We start from the raw sequence: 19,511 nt of genomic DNA on the forward strand, positions 1-19,511 counted from the left end.
TGGAGAGCTCCTGTGTGCCTAAACATGTGACCCCATTTTGGAAATTACTGTAGAACTCCCATGGAACTAATCTAGATGTGCGCTGACCACTTTAAACCCCCAAGTGCTTCACAGAAGTTTATAACGCAGAGTCGTGAAAATAAAAATCATTTTTCTTTCCTCAAAAATTATTTTTTAGCCCACAATTTTTTATTTTCACAACAGTAAAAGGAGAAATTGGACCCCAAAAGTTGTCCAGTTTGTCCTGAGTACGCTGATACCCCATATGTGGGGGGAACCACTGTTTGGGCACACGTCGGGGCTCGGAAGGGAAGTAGTGACGTTTTGGAATGCAGACTTTGATGGAATGGTCTGCGGGCATAGTGTTACGTTTGCAGAGCCCCTGATGTGCCTAAACAGTAGAAACCCCCCACAAGTGACCCCATTTTGGAAACTAGACCCCCCAAGGAACTTATCTAGATGTGTGGTGAGCACTTTGAACCCCCAAGTGCTTCACAGAAGTTTATAATGCAGAGCCGTGAAAATAAAAAATCATTTTTCTTTCCTCAAAAATTATGTTTTAGCAAGCAATTTTTTATTTTCGCAAGGGTAACAGGAGAAATTGGACCCCAAAAGTTGTTGCCCAGATTGTCCTGAGTATGCTGGTACCCCGTATGTTGGTGTAAATCACTGTTTGGGGGCACATCGGGGCTTGGAAGGGAGGGAGCACCATTTGACTTTTTGAATGCAAGATTGGCTGAAATCAATGGTGGTGCCATGTTGCGTTTGGAGACCCCTGATGTGCCTAAACAGTGAAAACCCCTCAATTCTAACTCCAACACTACCCCCAACACACCCCTAACCCTAATCCCAACTCTAGCCATAACCCTAATCACAACCCTAACCCCAACACACCCCTAACCACAACCCTAAACCCAACACACCCCTAACCCTAATCCCAACCCTAATCTTAACCCTAATCCCAACCCTAACCCTAATCCCATCTTTAGCCACAACCCTAACCCCAACACTCCCCTAACCCTAACCATAACCCTAACCACAAGCCTAATCTTAACCCTATTTCCAACCGTAGCCCTAATTCCAACCCTAACTCTATGTGCCCACGTTGCGGATTAGTGAGATTTTTCCGCACCATTTTTGAAAAATCCGCAGGTAAAAGGCACTGCGTTTTACTTGCGGATTTACCACGGATTTCCAGTGTTTTTTGTGCGGATTTCACCTGCGGATTCCTATTGAGGAACAGGTGTAAAACGCTGTAGAATCCGCACAAATAATTGACATGCTGTGGAAAATACAACGCAGCGTTTCCGCGTGGCATTTTCCACACCACGGGCACAGCGGATTTGGTTTTCCGGCCAATCCGCTGTGAATTCGCAGCCAAATCCGCACCGTGTGCACATAGCCTGATTCTAACCCTAACCCTAGCCCTAACCCTAGCCCTAACCCTAGTTCTAACCCTAGTGGAAAAATAAAAGTAAATATATTTTCTTTATTTTATTATTGTCCCTACCTAGGGGGGTGATAAAGGGGGGGTTCATTTACTATTTCTTTTTATTTTGATCACTGTGATAGCTTTTATCACAGTGATCAAAATGTACCTGGATCGGAGCGGGGGGGGGGGGGGATCGGAGCACGGGGGGTGGGATCGGAGCACGGGGAGCGGACAAGAGGATGGGGGGAGTGGACAGGAGGATGGAGGGGAGCGGAGCACAGGATGGAGTTCTGGGGAAGAGATCGGTGGCAGTGGCAGATCAGGGTTTCCAGCCATGGCCGATGATATTCCAGCATCGGCCATGGCTGGATTGTAATATTTCACCACTTTTCATAGGTGAAATATTACAAATCGCTCTGATTGGCTGTTTCACTTTCAACAGCCAATCAGAGCGATTGTAGCCACGGGTGGGTGAAGCCACCCCCCCTGGGCTGAAGTACTACTCCCCCTGTTCCTGCAGATCAGGTGAAATTGTAGTTAACCCTTTCACCCTATCTGCAGGGACGCGGTCCCTCCATGACGCCACATAGGCGTCACAGGTCGGATTGGCACCGACTTTCATGACGCCTACGTGGCGTCACAGATCAGGAAGGGGTTAACGAACACATCACATATGGGGGCCTATATGACCGAAAATACCCAAAAGTGACACCATTCTATAAACTGCACCCCTCAAGACGTTTATTAACCCACATGGTGCATCACAGGAATTAATGGAATGTGGTAGGAAAAAAAAATGAACATTTTACTTTATTTCACTAAAATTTTAATTTAGCCCCAATTGTTTTACTTTTTCAAGGAGAAACAGGAAAACATAAACCCCAAACTTTGTTGTCCAATTTCTCCTGAGTGCGCCAAAACCTCATATGTGGGAGAAAACTACTGTTTGGGCGCACAGCAGAGCTCAGGAGGGAAGGAGCACCTTTTGCATTTTTTTTTAATGCAAAAATACCTGGAATCGAGACCAGATGCCATGTCATATTTGGAGAATCTCTAATGTGCCTTAACAGTGGAAATTCCCCAAAAGTGACACCATTTTGGAAACTAGACTCGTCAAGGAATGTATCTAGATGTGTATTGAGCACCTTGAACCCCCAAGTGCTTTGCAAAAATTTACAGAATAAAGTTATGTTATTGACACAATGAACACCATAAAAGCAAATTCCAATAAAAAAGATGGAATTGTTTTTCTATAACATTTCCCTCCTCCATCCCCCGCAAAGAAAAAAAAAATAAGTAAAATCTACTATTTACATTGTACATACACCAAAATTGTGGCATAAAAAGTTCTCATAAGGCTACGTTGGCAGAAAAAAAATTAAATAAAAAAGATGCAGTGTTCGTAATATAGAGATAAAACCCTGAGACTGTGGATACTCGCTGTATTTGCTGCAGATTTCCTATGTGGAATTGGTGTGTCTAAAATTCACAGCAGAATTAGACGAGATTTTTTTTTTTAGAATTTCATCTAAACAATATGGAAACTGACATACGGCGCCGGGTAATTCTTTGCGCAGAACGCAGCGGAGGTAATCTGTAGGGAGATCCAGAGAAAATCTACACGTAATTTATGAAGGTTTTGCTTTAGTACTGCCAGTAAGTTCACTATGGATTTGCAGCTGACAAATTCTCCCCATGTGCAGGTCCGAGCTGCCATCACCCAGAGTTAGAACGTCCCCTAACCCATGGCCCACGATCCTTTCCACCAGTCCAGTACAGAACCCCCGGCCTTATCCTCCCAAGAATTGTACTTTCAGAAAAGCCTGATGTACTTACACCATGTTCCAAATTATTATGACATTTTTCTCTGATTTTCCTAAATGGTCGATGCAAATGACAGTCAGTCTAAGGCTACTTTCACACTAGTGTCGTGCACTGCACGTCGTTTTGCAGAAAAAACGCATCCTGCAAAAGTGCTTGCAGGATGCGTTTTTTCTCCATAGACTTTTATTAGCGACGCAGTGCGACGCATTGCCACACGTCACAACCGTCGTGCGACGGTTGCGTTGGACCGTCGCCACCAAAAAACGTTGCTTATAACGTTTTTTGGTGCGTCGTCTGCAGCATTTCCGACCGCGCATGCGCGGCCGGAACTCCGCCCCCGCCTCCCCGCACCTCACAATGGGGCAGCGGATGCGGTGGAAAACTGCATCCGCTGCCCCCGTTGTGCGGCGCATTCACAGCTAGCGTCGGTGTGCCACAACGTCGCATAGCGACGTGCAGTACACGACGCTAGTGTGAAAGTAGCGTTATAAAAGTAATCACCCGTTAAGAGTATACATCGAATTTTATTGAAGAAACCTCCCAATGATAACAGTATAATCTCCAAAATAAATAAAAACTCAAAATGCACTGTTCCAAATTATTAGGCACAGTAGAATTTCTAAACATTTGACATGTTTTAAAGAACTGAAAATGATCATTTGTGGAATTTGCAGCATTAGGAGGTCACATTCACTGAACAAAAAGCTATTTAACTCCAAAACATCCTAACAGGCCAAGTTACATGTTAACATAGGAGCCTTCTTTGATATCACCTTCACAATTCTTGCATCCATTGAGCTTGTGAGTTTTTGGAGAGTTTCTGCTTGTATTTCTTTGCATGAAGTCAGAATAGCCTCCCAGAGCTGCTGTTTTGATGTGAACTGCCTCCCACCCTCATAGATCTTTTGCTTGATGATACTCCAAAGGTTCTCTATAGGGTTGAGGTAAGGGAAAGATGGTGGCCACACCATGAGTTTATCTCCTTTTATGCCCATAGGAGCCAATGAGGTATTCTTTGCTGCATGAGATGGTGCAGTGTCATGCATGAAGATGATTTTGCTCCTGAAGGCACATTTCTGCTTTTTATACCATGGAGGAAAGTTGTCAGTCAGAAACTCTATATACTTTGCAGAGGTCATTTTCACACCTTCAGGAACCTTAAAGGGCCCTACCAGCTGTTTCTCCATGATTCCGGCCCAAAACATGACTCTTCCACCTCCTTGCTGTTGTCGCAGCCTTGTTGGGACATGGTGGCCATCCACCAACCATCCACTACTCCATCCATCTGGACCATCCAGGGTTGCTCAACACTTATCAGTAAACAAGAATGTTTGGAAATTAGTCTTCATGTATGTCTGGGCCCAATGCAACCATTTCTGCTTGTGAACACTGTTTAAGGGTGGCCGAATAGTAGGTTTATGCACCACAATAAGCCTTTGAAGGAGCCTACACCTTGAGGTTCAAGGGACTCCAGAGGCACCAGCAGCTTCAAATATCTGTTTGCTGCTTTGTAATGGCTTTTTAGCAGCTGCTCTCTTAATCCGATGAACTTGCCTGGCAGAAATCTTCCTCATTATGCCTTTATCAGCACAAACACATCTGTGCTCAGATAGAGCCACAAATCTCTTAACAGTACGATGATAGTTTTCGGGAAATTTCTAATGTTTTCATCCCTTCACCAAGGCATTGCACTATTTGATGCTTTTCAGCAGCAGAGAGGTCCTTTTTCTTTCCCATGTTACTTGAAAACTGTGACCTGTTTAATAATGTGGAACATCATTTTTAAGTAGTTTTCCTTTAATTAGAATCACCTGGAAAACTAATTATCACATGTGTTTAAGATTGATTTCAGTGATACATTGAGCCCTGAGACACAATACCATTCACGAGTTTATTTGAAAAACAAAACAATTAAATTTTATCACACTTAAATCCAATTTGCATAATAATTTGGAACACAGTGTATACTTTGACCAATGTCCCTCTAGTTTTATTTTCACCTTTTTGCTAAAATCCAACATAAAATTTTAAAAATAAAAAGTAACATTGTAATTTTTTTCTTGTTTTTTTTTTAATAACATTTCTGACATAACTGTTTTATTACCCTAACCCTAATCACACCCGACACAACATTCCTACCTCTAGCTCTCTAGTCTATACATTATAGCGGCCCTATACCTTACCTTAGGCCGGGGGTTCACACATGCGAGAAAGACGTCCGTATCTCGCATGTGAAACCCAAGCTCTGGCGCCGGCACTGTGGAGCGGAGCGTGCGGCCGCATAGGAACACATGGAGCTGCACGCTCCACTCCCAAGTGCCGGCGCCAGAGCTTGGGTTTCACATGCGAGACACGGACGTCTTTCTCGCATGTGTGATCCCGGCCTTAGTGGTAGCTTTAGCCCTATTCCTAGCATTAAGGGAACCTCTAACCTCGGTTTTAGCTATTACACTGGTTCCAGAGTGCTGTTAGTGATGCAATGTGCAATCCTGATCCATTAGCAGCTGTTAACCCATTAAATGCCGCCGTCAATCTCTGACGGTGGCATCTAACTCGCGCTTACCGCAAGCGCACTGGAAATCCTGCAGATCGGTGACCCCGTCAAATGATCGCGGGTCACCGATGGGTTGGCCTGACAACCAGAGATCTCCAGCAGACCTCTATGGTTGTCATAGCCAGATTGCTATGAGCGCCACCTGGTGGTCGGCGCTCATAGCAAGTGTGCATTTCTGCCACACACAGGCAATCTGATCATCGCTTGTATGTAGCAGAGCTGATCAGACAACTGCAGCTTCCAGTCTACCATGGAGACTATTGAAACAAGCAAAAAGTAAAAAAAAAAAATGTATTAAAAATATAAAAAAAACAAAAGATCAAATCACCCCCCTTTCACCCCATTCAAAATAAAACAATAAAAAAAAAAAAATCAAACACATATTTGGTATCGACCGATCTATCAATATAAAAAAAATAATTAACCAGATCGGTAAACGGCATAAAGAGAAAAAAATTAACACCAGAATTACGGTTTTTTGGTCGCTGCTACATTGCAATAAAATGCAATAACGTCCGATCAAAATATCGTATCTACACAAAAATGGTATCAATAAAAACGTCAGCTCGGCACACAAAAAATAAGCCCTCACCCAACCCCAGATCACAAAAAATGGAAACGCTATGGGTCTCGGAATATGATGCTTTTTTTTTTTTTAACCAAAGTTTAGATTTTTTTTCACCACTTAAATAAAAAAGAACCTAGACATGTTAGGTGTCTATGAACTCGTAATAACCTGGAGAATCATAATGGCAGGTCAGTTTTAGCATTTAGTGAACATGGTGAAAAAAAAACAAAAAAAGCATGGAATTGCACTTGGAATTTTTTTCCCATTTTCCAGTACACGATATGTTAAAACCAATCACTTGTCCCACAAAAAACAAGCCCTCACATGGCCATTTTGACCGAAAAATAAAAAAGTTATGGCTTTGGGAAGAAAGGGGAGCAAAAAACGAAAACACAAAACCGAAAATACCTCCGGTCGTTAAGGGATTAAACAGGACACTGACTGATCTATGCTGAAACAATAAAAAGCGTCGGCCCTACGGCGCCGGGCGCCGCCTCCTGTGCCTTTATTAACGTCCCCGGGGCCTGCCCTGTAAGTTCCTTTTTCGGGCATGCCCAGTTTGCGCTGCCCTTCAACTCACATCACATGATGGGAACTTACAGCGCAGGCGCCGGGGACGTTAATGAAGGAAGTGGAGGCAACACACGGAGGCCATGAGCGACGGCTGGGAGGCGTTTGTGTCCGGGGGAAAAGACATGCCCCCCGGACAGACTACAGGTATGGCATGCAAATTAAAAAACGAATATTGCAGAGTTGGAAGGGACCCCAACTAAAAGAGCCACCCTGACAGAATGCTGCATTAGTGCTGCACAAGGTGGCTCTTTTAGTTAAAAACGCCAGAGGAGGTGACAGGTTCCCTTTAATAAAGCGCAGAAATTAGTATCGAACATGAATCGTAATAAATTACTGGGGACTAAAACTAAATCAGGCGTTGGGATAGATAGTCGTCAATGTAACCCCAGATTTGTTACTAACTACAGCCCTCAGTATAACAAAATAGTTACAACTCCTCTACATTCCCTATACGTGCTTACATTGTTATACTTCTCATGTAGTGCATCTAATAGAATGCACTGACTGCAACGTCCAACATACAGACCTGTCCAATAAAAGTCTGCATCACACGCCATTTTCCAGATGTGGTTACCCCCACGGCATTATCGGCATCTGCTGCATCCAAACATTTTGCGAATTTCCACAAGGGCAGCTTGACCAACTTAAAATCTTGTGGAATGGAAAAAGTTTATAAACCGCATAGAGGCGGGGACTATAAACGCAAACTGCTGTATAGAGAATCCTATGGGATCTTTATGCTGCACACACGGATCACATATGCTCTTAATGCCAGGCAGGATTTCATCACACAAAATTTCAATTTCAAATTTACTTCTAGATACCAACAGTCTCCGCTTCTGGCCATATGTTAGTTCTAAAAGTACAATATGAGCTAATGATATATTATGAATGTATTCACATGTACTTGGTTTTGATTTTTAATTACAATTTGATTGCCTTTTTGTTTATATTAGTATATGTTAATCATCTTAATTATGCAACCAATCAATGTCTCGGATATAATATATAGTTGTGCTGTCCTTCCCATTAGGTCAGATCATGACTGAGACGCAGGTTGAAACACAGAGTGATAGTGTCCGAAATTATGTGGAACTAATTTTAATAGCTTTGCAATAAAAGTAATTTTTAGCCACCTCCGCTTATTGCTGGATTCTCCTTCTTTTTTCTTATCACCTCAGTTCTCCATTCTAACTCTCCCGTGTTCCTTTTTTTCTAAATTTTACGTAGAACCTGGTCGCTCCAATTCATCTGTGTCTATCTCGTCCTTGCACTCAAGAGCACTTGGTGCCCTATGTATTAGGCTGGAGTTACACGCAACTGTAAAAACTTTCTGTAAAAACTGGGGAATGAATGGAATGCAAGGGAACGTAGCTACCTAGACTTGCGGTGCTGCGCCCCCTGCTGGCATAACCTCATATGAACTCGAGCATGAGAAAATATTCTCAAAAATTCCCACGCTCGAGTTCATATGAGGTTATGCCAGCAGGGGGCGCAGCACCACAAGTCTACGATGCTACGTACCCCTGCATTCCATTCATTCCCCAGTTTTCACAGCCAGAAGCACAGCTGCATTAGCAGGCTCCTAGTTGTAAAATTATTTAACCCCTTCTGATGGATTTACAGCGTGGGACATGACTGTACCGGCAGAGAGGTATGGGATATTGTTGTTTGTTTTATTTACCTTTTTTACAGAAGACAAGGGTCATTTGCATTGAGCGTATAATAAACATATTACAACACCCTGTGTCTTTATTTCATTAAAATACTTTATTCGTAATGTGTGTGTATTATTAACCCTTTATTACTATTGGATTAATAATAGGTAGGCGTCGTATTGACATCTCTCCATTATTAACCAGGCTTAATCTCACCTTACAATAGCAAGGTGGCATTAACCCTTTATTACCCCATATCCCACCACTACAGGGCAGTGGGAAGAGAGTGGCCAAGTGCCAGAATAGGCGCATCTTACAGATGTGCCTTTTCTGGGGTAGCTGGGGGCAGATGTTTTTAGCCGGGGGGGCCAATATCCATGGACCCTCTCTAGGCTATTAATATCTGCCCTCAGTCACTGGCTTTACCACTCTGGGGGAGAAAATAACGCGGGAGCCCAAGCCAGTTTTTTCCTTGAATTAACCCTTTATTTTAACAGCTACAGCTCCCAAATTTTAACACAGACACTTCTAACATTAGCAGTGAGGAATATGCAAAAAAAAAAAAAAAAAAGAGATATGAAATGGTTTACTGTATGTAACCATGTCTCATATCCTGTCTGGTTTGGGAAGGAGATAGCAAAAGCCGACAATTGAATTACCGGCTTTTCTGCTATCTAGCTCTGTATTAAATATAGATATAAAATATATTAAATATAAATAAAAAATAAAATATATATATATATATATATATATATATATATATATATATATATATATATATATATTATATACCTATACTATGTGTATATATCTATTCTATTCTAACCTGTCAGTGTGATTTTACTGTACACCGCGCTGAATTGCTGGCTTTTCAAAGGACACCAATGTGTAAAAATCGGACAGCACTCACATGGTGCAAGTGCTGTGCGATTTTTTTCTCGCACCCATTGACTTGCATTGGCGAGTCTCGTCTGAGACTCGCAGCAAATCGCAGCATGCTGCAATTGTTTTCTCAGTCCGATTTCGGCTGAGAAAAAAATCGCAGATGAGATGTCACCTATTGACTAACATTGGTCCAAGTGCAATCCGATTTATTATTGGATTGCACTCGTCCGTTTTGCTCACAAGTGAGTATGAGCCCTTAGACTGTAGCTAGCGAGCAGGACCCTCACTGCTCCTGTAACTGGTGAACTATGTGTTAGGGCTGTCCCACACGTCCAGATAATTCCGGTACCGGAATAAATCGGTACTGGAGTTATCCGTGTCCGTGTGCCTGGGAACTCACGGAGGCCATACGTGCAGCACACGTGTGCCGCCCGTATGGCGAGTGGGTACCACACGGAGCGTGTGGTACCCACTCTGCATGGTGCTGAAGCTGCGATTCATATCTTCCCTGCAACAGCGTTTGCTGCAGAGAAAATATGAAGAATAGTGTTTAAAATAAAGATCCATGTGTCCGCCGCCCCCCCACCCCCTGTGCGCCCCCCCCCCCCGCTGGTCAGAAAATACTTACCCGCCTCCCTCGCTGCTTCCTGGTCTGGCCGCGGCTTCTAGTGTATGCGGTCACGTGGGGCCGATCATTTACAGTCATGAATATGTGGCTCCACCTCCCATAGGGGCGGAGCCGACTATTCATGATTGTAAATGAGCGGCCCCACGTGACCGCATACAGTAGGAGGCGCGGCCAGACCAGGAAGGAGCGAGGGAGCGGGTAAGTATTTTCTGACCAGCGGGGGGGCGCACAGGGGGTGGGGGGGCGGCGGACACCTAAATCTTTATTTTTAACACTATTCTTCATATTTTCTCTACAGCAAACGCTGCTGCAGGGAAGATATGAATCGCGGCTTCAGCACCATGTGGGGGGGACAGCGCTTACTGTAGCGCTGTCTCCTGCACGCACACGGACCCCAGACGGAGAATGTCCGTGTGAGGTCTGTGTTTTACGCGGACCCATTGACTCTATTGGGTCCGTGTAAAACGTGCGCTCCCACGAACACTGACATGTCTCCGTGTTTGGCACACGGAGACACGGTCCGCAAAAAATCAATGACATCTGAACAGATGCATTGATTTTTATGGGTCTACGTGTGTCAGTGTCTCCGGTACGTGAGGAAACTGTCACCTCACGTACCGGAGTGTGAAACCGGCCTTACTGTGTGATGCCTTTATTGTCTGTACATGTCTCCGATTAATGTAAAGTGCTGAGGAATATGTTGGTGCTATAGAAATAAAATTATTACCTCTATCTCTAGTCCTAACTAGTGATGAGCAAATATACTCGTTACTCGAGATTTCCTGAGCACGCTCGGGGGTCCTCCGAGTATTTTTAGTGCTCGGAGATTTAGGTTTTATTGCCGCAGCTGAATGATTTACATCTGTTAGCCAGCATAAGTACATGTGGGGGTTGCCTGGTTGCTAGCGTGCTCGAGACATCTTGAGTAATGAGTATGTTCGCTCATCACTAGTCCTAACCCTGCATCTTATTCTGGTATTAACCCAAGCCCTGATCACATCCCCTACAGCATCCCGAACCCAATCTCTAATCCTAACTCTGCACCTTACCCTGTAGTAGCCCAAGCCCTATTCCAAGTCCTAACCCTAATCATACCCCTTACAGCATCTGCACCCCAATCTCTAACCTTAAAGTGAACCTGTCAGCAGGATTGTGCACAGTAACCTACAGACAGCGTCAGGTTGGAGCCGCTATACTGGTTACAATAAGGGTATGTGCACACGCTGTGGATTTTGCTGCGGATCCGCAGCAGTTTCCCATGAGTTTACATTACAATGTAAACCTATGGGAAACAAAAAACGCGTTTCCGCGCGTTTTTTTCCGCAGCATGTCACTTTCTGCAGATTCCGCAGCGGTTTTGCAGCTGCTCCTATGGAAAACCGCAGTTGTAAAACCGCAGAAAAACCGCGGTAAATCCGCGATAAATCTGCAGCAAAAACGCAGCGTTTTTACCCTGCAGATTTATCAAATCTGCTGCGGAAAAATCCGCAGTGGACCAGAATACGTGTGCACATACCCTAATACCTAGAGTGATGAAATCCGTCTTGTTTTTGTTGTTTAATCTTTATTTTCAGTTTTGAGTTGATGATATGCTCGTGCCCCGAGGCAGGCTGTGGGGGTCTTCATGTGGTGCCCTGATTAGGTATTCATCTGTATGGCTTCTGACAGGTCACTGATCCCTTATTGCCCCCTAGTTTACATAATGAATATATGTACATACTGAAAAAAAAAAAAAAAAAAAACTTTCCGTAGACAGGCGCCGGCCGTGACTCCTGTGCTGCAGAATAATCAAATGTGCATATAATTATTATGGTTGAGGTTATCCTGATATTTAAAAAAAATCCATTTGAAAATGGATGCATGTGTAAAACCTAAAAACAGCTATTAATGAAGACAATATTCCACTTATCAGCAGCACACATGGTTCATTACTGTCTTCAGAAGCTCAGCCTCAGTCACTGCCTATTACCCAAATATAGACCAAAAGATAAAGTATGGTGTACAACCAAAATATGATATATACCCAAAGAAAAAGGAAGTACCACTCAGATGCGTTAAATATAAGATATTTTATTAGTATATTTTAAAAGAAGAGCAAAGATAATAATAAATATATACGATAGTCAAAAACAAGAGGGCAAGGCAAAGTAACCAAAGCAATCCAATACATAAAGAATATATATCCATCCAAAGTGACGGTATAAAAATTAAGTACACTATGTCCACCAGCAGGTGTCACTAAAGCTCACATGTTGATATAAAGCTAATTAGATAACAAGATAGAGGCTTCTCGTAAGAAAAGAAAGTGTCAGTGCATATATTCGCTACATCAAGTAAATATAAAGTGTCGCTGCATGTATAAACCAGGATTTAAATAGAGAATCAAATAAATAAGCTCCTAGACGGAATAAAGTGTCCATGCATGTGCAAATCTAGGGACCAAGTAAGCCAGTACAGAAAACCCGTAAAGATATGACATAGCAGCAAAGTTATAATATATATAAGTACCTGCTGGAAGATGGATTGCAGTGGACAGGGAAACCCCCGCGCGTTTCGCAACGTAGCTTCTTCCTGGGGGTCGTGGTAATGTAGGGGACATACTGGGAGCCTTATATGTGCGGCGGTTGTCATGGCGCTGGCGTCCATCGTGCCCTGAGCAGGAAGCGGCAGGTCCGGCGTCCCACGTCACCACATCCCGCCCCACTCCGACGCGTCAGAGAGGTGAGGGAGGAGGCGACGCTGAAGGACGCGTTACCACGGCAACCCGCAAGGGCCGATGAGCGCAAGCGCACTACGCTGCAACAAGGACGTGCTAGGATGTGTGTATACAAAAGGATAGAGTGTAGCAGAGTGATGTAAGTTATACTAGAACTAATGAGAGAATGACATGTGGCAAAATAATATACAGACAATAATGCGCTACCAATGGTATTAAATACAAGGAAACAAAGTGCAATATAATGTGCAAAATAATACAAACAATTATACTAAAGCTAGTGAGAACAAGGCATATGACAAAGTGATAACCAGATAATAATACAATTCCTGTGACATTAAATACAGGGAAGTAAAATGTGATAGTAGGTGCAAAAATAATACAAAAAATATATAATGTAAAAAAATATATATAATATGTATTACACTAAAACTGGTGGGGGCATAACAAGTATAAGTAATATATAAAAATGATACAGTTCAAAAAAAATTTTATGATATTTTAAATAGATAAAATAATAATAGGTGTAATGTGATGTGCGCAATGATACAAATAAAAATGGAGATAAGGGTGAATTGCACCAGGTATGGTAAAAATAATAAAATGTAATAACATATGTAAAGTGATACGTGCGTAAAACATGAACAAAATATAATATAATAAATAAATATATTTATGCAGAGCGCTACAGTTGGGAACAGTTTGTCATGGGCTACAGCCCTCTGCAGAGGCAGCAAGTAATATTATGGGCAGCTATGTCTGGTCTACTGCTCAGGGGGCAATAGTGTGGAGAACATCTGTATGCGGCACAGTGTGGAGCAGATCTGTGATGGGTGTGATGGCCACCTGCAGGGGGCAGTATCACCAGGTTGTGATGGGTGTGATGGCCACCTGCAGGGGGCAGTATCACCAGGCTGTGATGGGTGTGATGGCCACCTGCAGGGGGCAGTATCACCAGGCTGTGATGGGTGTGATGGTTACCTGCAGGGGGCAGTATCACCAGGCTGTGATGGGTGTGATGGCCACCTGCAGGGGGCAGTATCACCAGGCTGTGATGGGTGTGATGGCCACCTGCAGGGGGCAGTATCACCAGGCTGTGATGGGTGTGATGGTTACCTGCAGGGGGCAGTATCACCAGGCTGTGATGGGTGTGATGGCCACCTGCAGAGGGCAGTATCACCAGGCTGTGATGGGTGTGATGGCTACCTGCAGGGGGCAGTATCACCAGGCTGTGATGGGTGTGGCTACCTGCAGGGGGCAGTATCACCAGGCTGTGATGGGTGTGATGGCCACCTGCAGGGGGCAGTATCACCAGGCTGTGATGGGTGTGATGGCCACCTGCAGGGGGCAGTATCACCAGGCTGTGATGGGTGTGATGGCTACCTGCAGGGGGCAGTATCACCAGGCTGTGATGGGTGTGATGGCCACCTGCAGGGGGCAGTATCACCAGGCTGTGATGGGTGTGATGGCCACCTGCAGGGGGCAGTATCACCAGGCTGTGATGGGTGTGATGGCTACCTGCAGGGGGCAGTATCACCAGGCTGTGATGGGTGTGATGGCTACCTGCAGGGGGCAGTATCACCAGGTTGTGATGGGTGTGATGGCCACCTGCAGGGGGCAGTATCACCAGGCTGTGATGGGTGTGATGGCCACCTGCAGGGGGCAGTATCACCAGGCTGTGATGGGTGTGATGGTTACCTGCAGGGGGCAGTATCACCAGGCTGTGATGGGTGTGATGGCCACCTGCAGGGGGCAGTATCACCAGGCTGTGATGGGTGTGATGGCCACCTGCAGGGGGCAGTATCACCAGGCTGTGATGGGTGTGATGGTTACCTGCAGGGGGCAGTATCACCAGGCTGTGATGGGTGTGATGGCCACCTGCAGAGGGCAGTATCACCAGGCTGTGATGGGTGTGATGGCTACCTGCAGGGGGCAGTATCACCAGGCTGTGATGGGTGTGGCTACCTGCAGGGGGCAGTATCACCAGGCTGTGATGGGTGTGATGGCCACCTGCAGGGGGCAGTATCACCAGGCTGTGATGGGTGTGATGGCCACCTGCAGGGGGCAGTATCACCAGGCTGTGATGGGTGTGATGGCTACCTGCAGGGGGCAGTATCACCAGGCTGTGATGGGTGTGATGGCCACCTGCAGGGGGCAGTATCACCAGGCTGTGATGGGTGTGATGGCCACCTGCAGGGGGCAGTATCACCAGGCTGTGATGGGTGTGATGGCTACCTGCAGGGGGCAGTATCACCAGGCTGTGATGGGTGTGATGGCTACCTGCAGGGGGCAGTATCACCAGGCTGTGATGGGTGTGGCTACCTGCAGGGGGCAGTATCACCAGGCTGTGATGGGTGTGATGGCCACCTGCAGGGGGCAGTATCACCAGGCTGTGATGGGTGTGATGGCCACCTGCAGGGGGCAGTATCACCAGGCTGTGATGGGTGTAATGGCTACCTGCAGGGGGCAGTATCACCAGGCTGTGATGGGTGTGATGGCCACCTGCAGGGGGCAGTATCACCAGGCTGTGATGGGTGTGGCTACCTGCAGGGGGCAGTATCACCAGGCTGTGATGGGTGTGATGGCCACCTGCAGGGGGCAGTATCACCAGGCTGTGATGGGTGTGATGGCTACCTGCAGGGGGCAGTATCACCAGGCTGTGATGGGTGTGATGGCTACCTGCAGGGGGCAGTATCACCAGGCTGTGATGGGTGTGGCTACCTGCAGGGGGCAGTATCACCAGGCTGTGATGGGTGTGATGGCCACCTGCAGGGGGCAGTATCACCAGGCTGTGATGGGTGTGATGGCCACCTGCAGGGGGCAGTATCACCAGGCTGTGATGGGTGTGATGGCTACCTGCAGGGGGCAGTATCACCAGGCTGTGATGGGTGTGATGGCCACCTGCAGGGGGCAGTATTGCAGCGCCCCAGAGTCCTGGTCGTTGCAGTAGCATGGTTCAGCCACTAAGGGGGGCCATGCTGCGTTCGATGGCACGGAAGGAGTTCTCTGAGCAGGTATCACAGTCACCAAGACATTTCACAGCTGGGCCTCCGGGGGGAGCTAAGGGTGCTATTCATTAGGCCACTCCCCACCATAGTGGGTAAACTGGGGGTCAGGCAGAAAGTTAGAGAGAACGCTGACGGGATTGAACGGAGCAACACCCTGTGGCAGGGGGTGTTGTGAAGGGAGAGACTGTAGGGTCTCTGCCAGGGGTGGGATCCTGGCAGAGGCTTGGCATGGAAAGAACGTAAAGGGACCGTGCCTGCTCAGCATAGCGGCGGTGCCCAAGGAAGGACTAAGAAGGCGAGATAGATTGTGCTGAGTGAGAAACGAAATCAAGCAGAAGGAGAATACCAGCAGGGGTTGTGCTGAAAGAGGCAGCACCTTGCTGAGGCGCAATACCGGTGGCCGGAACGCCGAGGAGGTAAAGAGTTTCAAGCCATACCTCAGACCTACGGCAGGGCAGTTAGCTTGAGGCGGACTGTCTCACGCATCACCCAGGAAGGCAAAGGGGGGTACCAACAGGAGAGGGGCGCAGATAGAGTCCCGGAAGATCTCCGAGCCTCCCCGTCATACGGGTGCGTTCCTACCATAGTATCTGGAGGGACGAGGAAGATCATTGCGAATTAAGTTGTTGTGAGGGAACACGAGAAACAGACACAACAGTTGTGGGGTACTTTCCGTAAGCACAGCAGGGAAGGACTGCAACACATAGCGCTAGAAGGAAGGCACCGATTTCCACCTGCAAGGAGAGCTCTGGAAGTGCCATTGGACCGGCCGGACTTGCGCAGCCTGGTGAGCCGTATTCCGGACTGAGGACCCAGAGAGCTTCAGTAAAGAGGTAAAGAGACTGCAACCTGGTGTCCTCGTTATTTACCGCGACCTGCACCCCACAACTGCACCGCTACAACATCACTTATTGCACCGGACGTCCCCCACTGACAGACAGGGCCACGGACCGGGTCTAGCCACCGTGACAACCCCAGGACTGAGACCTAGAGGCCCGGCTCCGGGTACCCCTCGGCCCTGCGGCGGTGTGGGGGCGCTCCAACTTGGCGTCACGAACAGGATCTACTTAAGCCTGAAGAATCAGGTCATGTGTGCCTAGAGACTGTGATTTACTGTACTTTATTGCAAGATTGTGCTGCGCCATTGGCCGCCAGAAGTTCCCGCCAAAAGGCGCCGCCATTGCTACACCCCAGGAGAAGGAGGGTGTGTTATGGGCGGAGACTCCCAGTGTGGCGCGAGAAATGGCTACCGCCCCCTGCACTTCTGGCTGCAAAGAGATGACCTGCCCCAAAACAGAAGACAACCCCCTGAGATGCAACGGCGGGAAGCTGGCGACGGAGAAGCCCGACCTCGGAGAAATGGCGGAGTTAGGTGCATGCACTGCCGGCGACTATCAGGCGGCGATGACGAGCAGCAAGTGCCTGAGCGAGGAAGAAGCGATCCCGGCCTACCATCCTTCACCAGCGACGGACCGGGAGCCTGTGAAGCTGACAGCGGAATTACCTCCACCAATCCCGACCTCGGAGTTGGAGGAGGAGGAACCACAGCAAGCGGAGCCGAATCCGAGAATCCCATTGGAGGAGCCACGGTCCGGGCTGCAGCCGACTCCAGCGCCCTTGTCGGCGGACCGGATCGACCACGGTGGGACCACACTAGGCGCAGGTACGGAAGGCGCCCCTGCCCCCGCACTCGATCCCGCGACCGATTTCCCCCGCAACAGTAGCCCTTCCTTCACAATTGACACCACCATTGACACCATCCTTCACAATCCTCACCCCCGGCGCGATGGGGAAACTGTTACCACCATTACCCACCAAGTGGGGGGAACCCATAGAGATGGACCCGGGAGGAGTGATGTTTCGATGGGATACCCCCTGGGTCGAACAGGACGGGGTTCCAGTGGATGGTCTCACTATTGCGGTGTTTACCTGGGAACAGTACAAACAATGCATACTCCAACACTGGAAGCAGCGCGAAGAAGTTGAAAAACAGGAGATGCAAAGTAAGAAGTTTATATATGGTGGAAAGGACGCAGTAAGACGAGGAATTGTATCGGCCTTCTACCCCAAGAAAGGGTGGGGCTCCATTTGGGAATCAGGTTTACCTACTGGCATCTTCGTTGCTGGCTACGACGTGGACACCCCCTGCTGTGATCGGGAGGGCGAGCCGCTACGGGAGGGAGATCAAGTGACGTACACCCGCCACCAGAATGCGCAAGGATGGCGTGCCCGGAAGGTGCGGCGATGTGAGCCTGAGAGAGTCTCACCTGTGGCCCCAATTACGGGTAATCCAGAATTGCCGGATCTCGTTACTATCTCCACGGTGCGCTTTGTAGTAGCTCCCGAGCTTGCCTGCCGGGTTAGTCTTCAAATCCAGACGCCGAGTGACCTGGTGGCCCCTGTGGAGCTTGCCGCTGGAATCCGTGTCACAGTGACCGGGGTCCAGGAACCAAAGCCACCGGAAGGAGAATAAACCTCGATACCATGAAAATGTAAATAGTTAACTGTTCATTCCTTTAACTGTTCCTGTTTGCTGCTAAACCCGTCTAGGGTTAAAGGTGACCCCTTTGTTGACCCGGGGTCACTGTTGTTTTCCTGAAGTTTATACAGTTTTAAAAAAAAAAAAAAAAGAAGAGAACTGCAGAAATCATGAACTGTGCATGATTCAAACTTTCCCTTGTAAATAGTTTGCACTTTCTTAAAGGTGCACCCTACTGGTTTTAGCCAAAGACACTTTGCGAAGATGTTTGCCCTATTTGTTTGAGCCAAAGACACTTTGTGAAGATACCTTTCCTACCGGTTCTAGTTAAAGACACTTTGCGAAGATACCATGCCGGAACCTTTGCATGGGCCGGTAGGCTGAGAAGACGAGCTACCTTAGAAAGACTTGGTCTCCTCTTAAAGGGGATGTGAGAAACTGAACTTGAGAGAGATACTGTTGCAGAACAGTAATGCCATAATGATGCCTTGAAAAGAAATGTAACTGTTTTACATGCTAAGTTATATGTGTTGAATTTGTTGAAATGTCTAAATAATGTTTTGCAGAAAGAAAAGATGCAGAGAGCCCGTAGGGGTAGAGATAGAGGTCTGCATAGTTGAAAGTAAGCAAAGTAATAATGAAGGTGAGGATAGAAGGTAAACCCCGCGTCCCCATTGAAAGTTACTTTGTTACTAAGGACAGAGAGTGAACCCGTAGGGGTTAGAGAGTGAGTCCTTAAAGGAGCCGAGTAGAGCTGGCTCAGAGTTCTTTAAACGAAAGGAATGTTATGTCTATACTATGTATAGTAGAGAAAGGCAGTAGGCCCTGGATGAACAGGGCGGTCCTGTAAAAGAAAGGAGAGGCAGTAGGTCTGGTGCCATAGGGACAGGCGGTCCTGCAGGTTCAAAGTAGGAGAATGTGAAGTTACCTTACCCTGTAATGTGATTATAGGAAGGCCTTTGGTAAACTAAGAGTGTATGTTTCTTAAAGGCAATGTTAATTTATTGTTCCAGAATTTGCACTAAGTAGAATACCCGGTTGGGTAACAGGAGTTATGCATAGCCTGTAATTTATAATGTTGACTATGTTTGTAACGTTAAAAGTGTCCTCACCTCCCATAAAGGGAAGCCTGTTCAAGTATACTTATTGTTTTGCACTCAACAAAATTGTATGTCTGTTTACTAAT

General features: G+C 46.7%; 1 protein-coding gene across 2 annotated transcripts in view; it reads right to left on the minus strand.

The window, feature by feature from the left end:
- Positions 1 to 19,511, minus strand: part of LOC143808011 (solute carrier family 12 member 9-like) — a 349,348-nt gene that overhangs the window by 327,988 nt on the left and 1,849 nt on the right. Inside the window, exon 1 of one of the 2 annotated variants that reach the window (XM_077290206.1) lies at positions 12,631 to 12,929. The exons of the other annotated variant lie outside the window; for it this stretch is intronic. Within the exon in view, the coding sequence (XP_077146321.1) occupies positions 12,631 to 12,721 (91 nt within the window). The 5' untranslated portion in view covers positions 12,722 to 12,929. Of the gene's footprint in view, positions 1 to 12,630; positions 12,930 to 19,511 lie in introns of those variants that run through there. 2 annotated transcript variants of the gene reach the window in all.

The sequence above is a fragment of the Ranitomeya variabilis genome, chromosome 2 (genome assembly GCF_051348905.1).
Source record: "Ranitomeya variabilis isolate aRanVar5 chromosome 2, aRanVar5.hap1, whole genome shotgun sequence".
NCBI lineage: Eukaryota > Metazoa > Chordata > Amphibia > Anura > Dendrobatidae > Ranitomeya > Ranitomeya variabilis.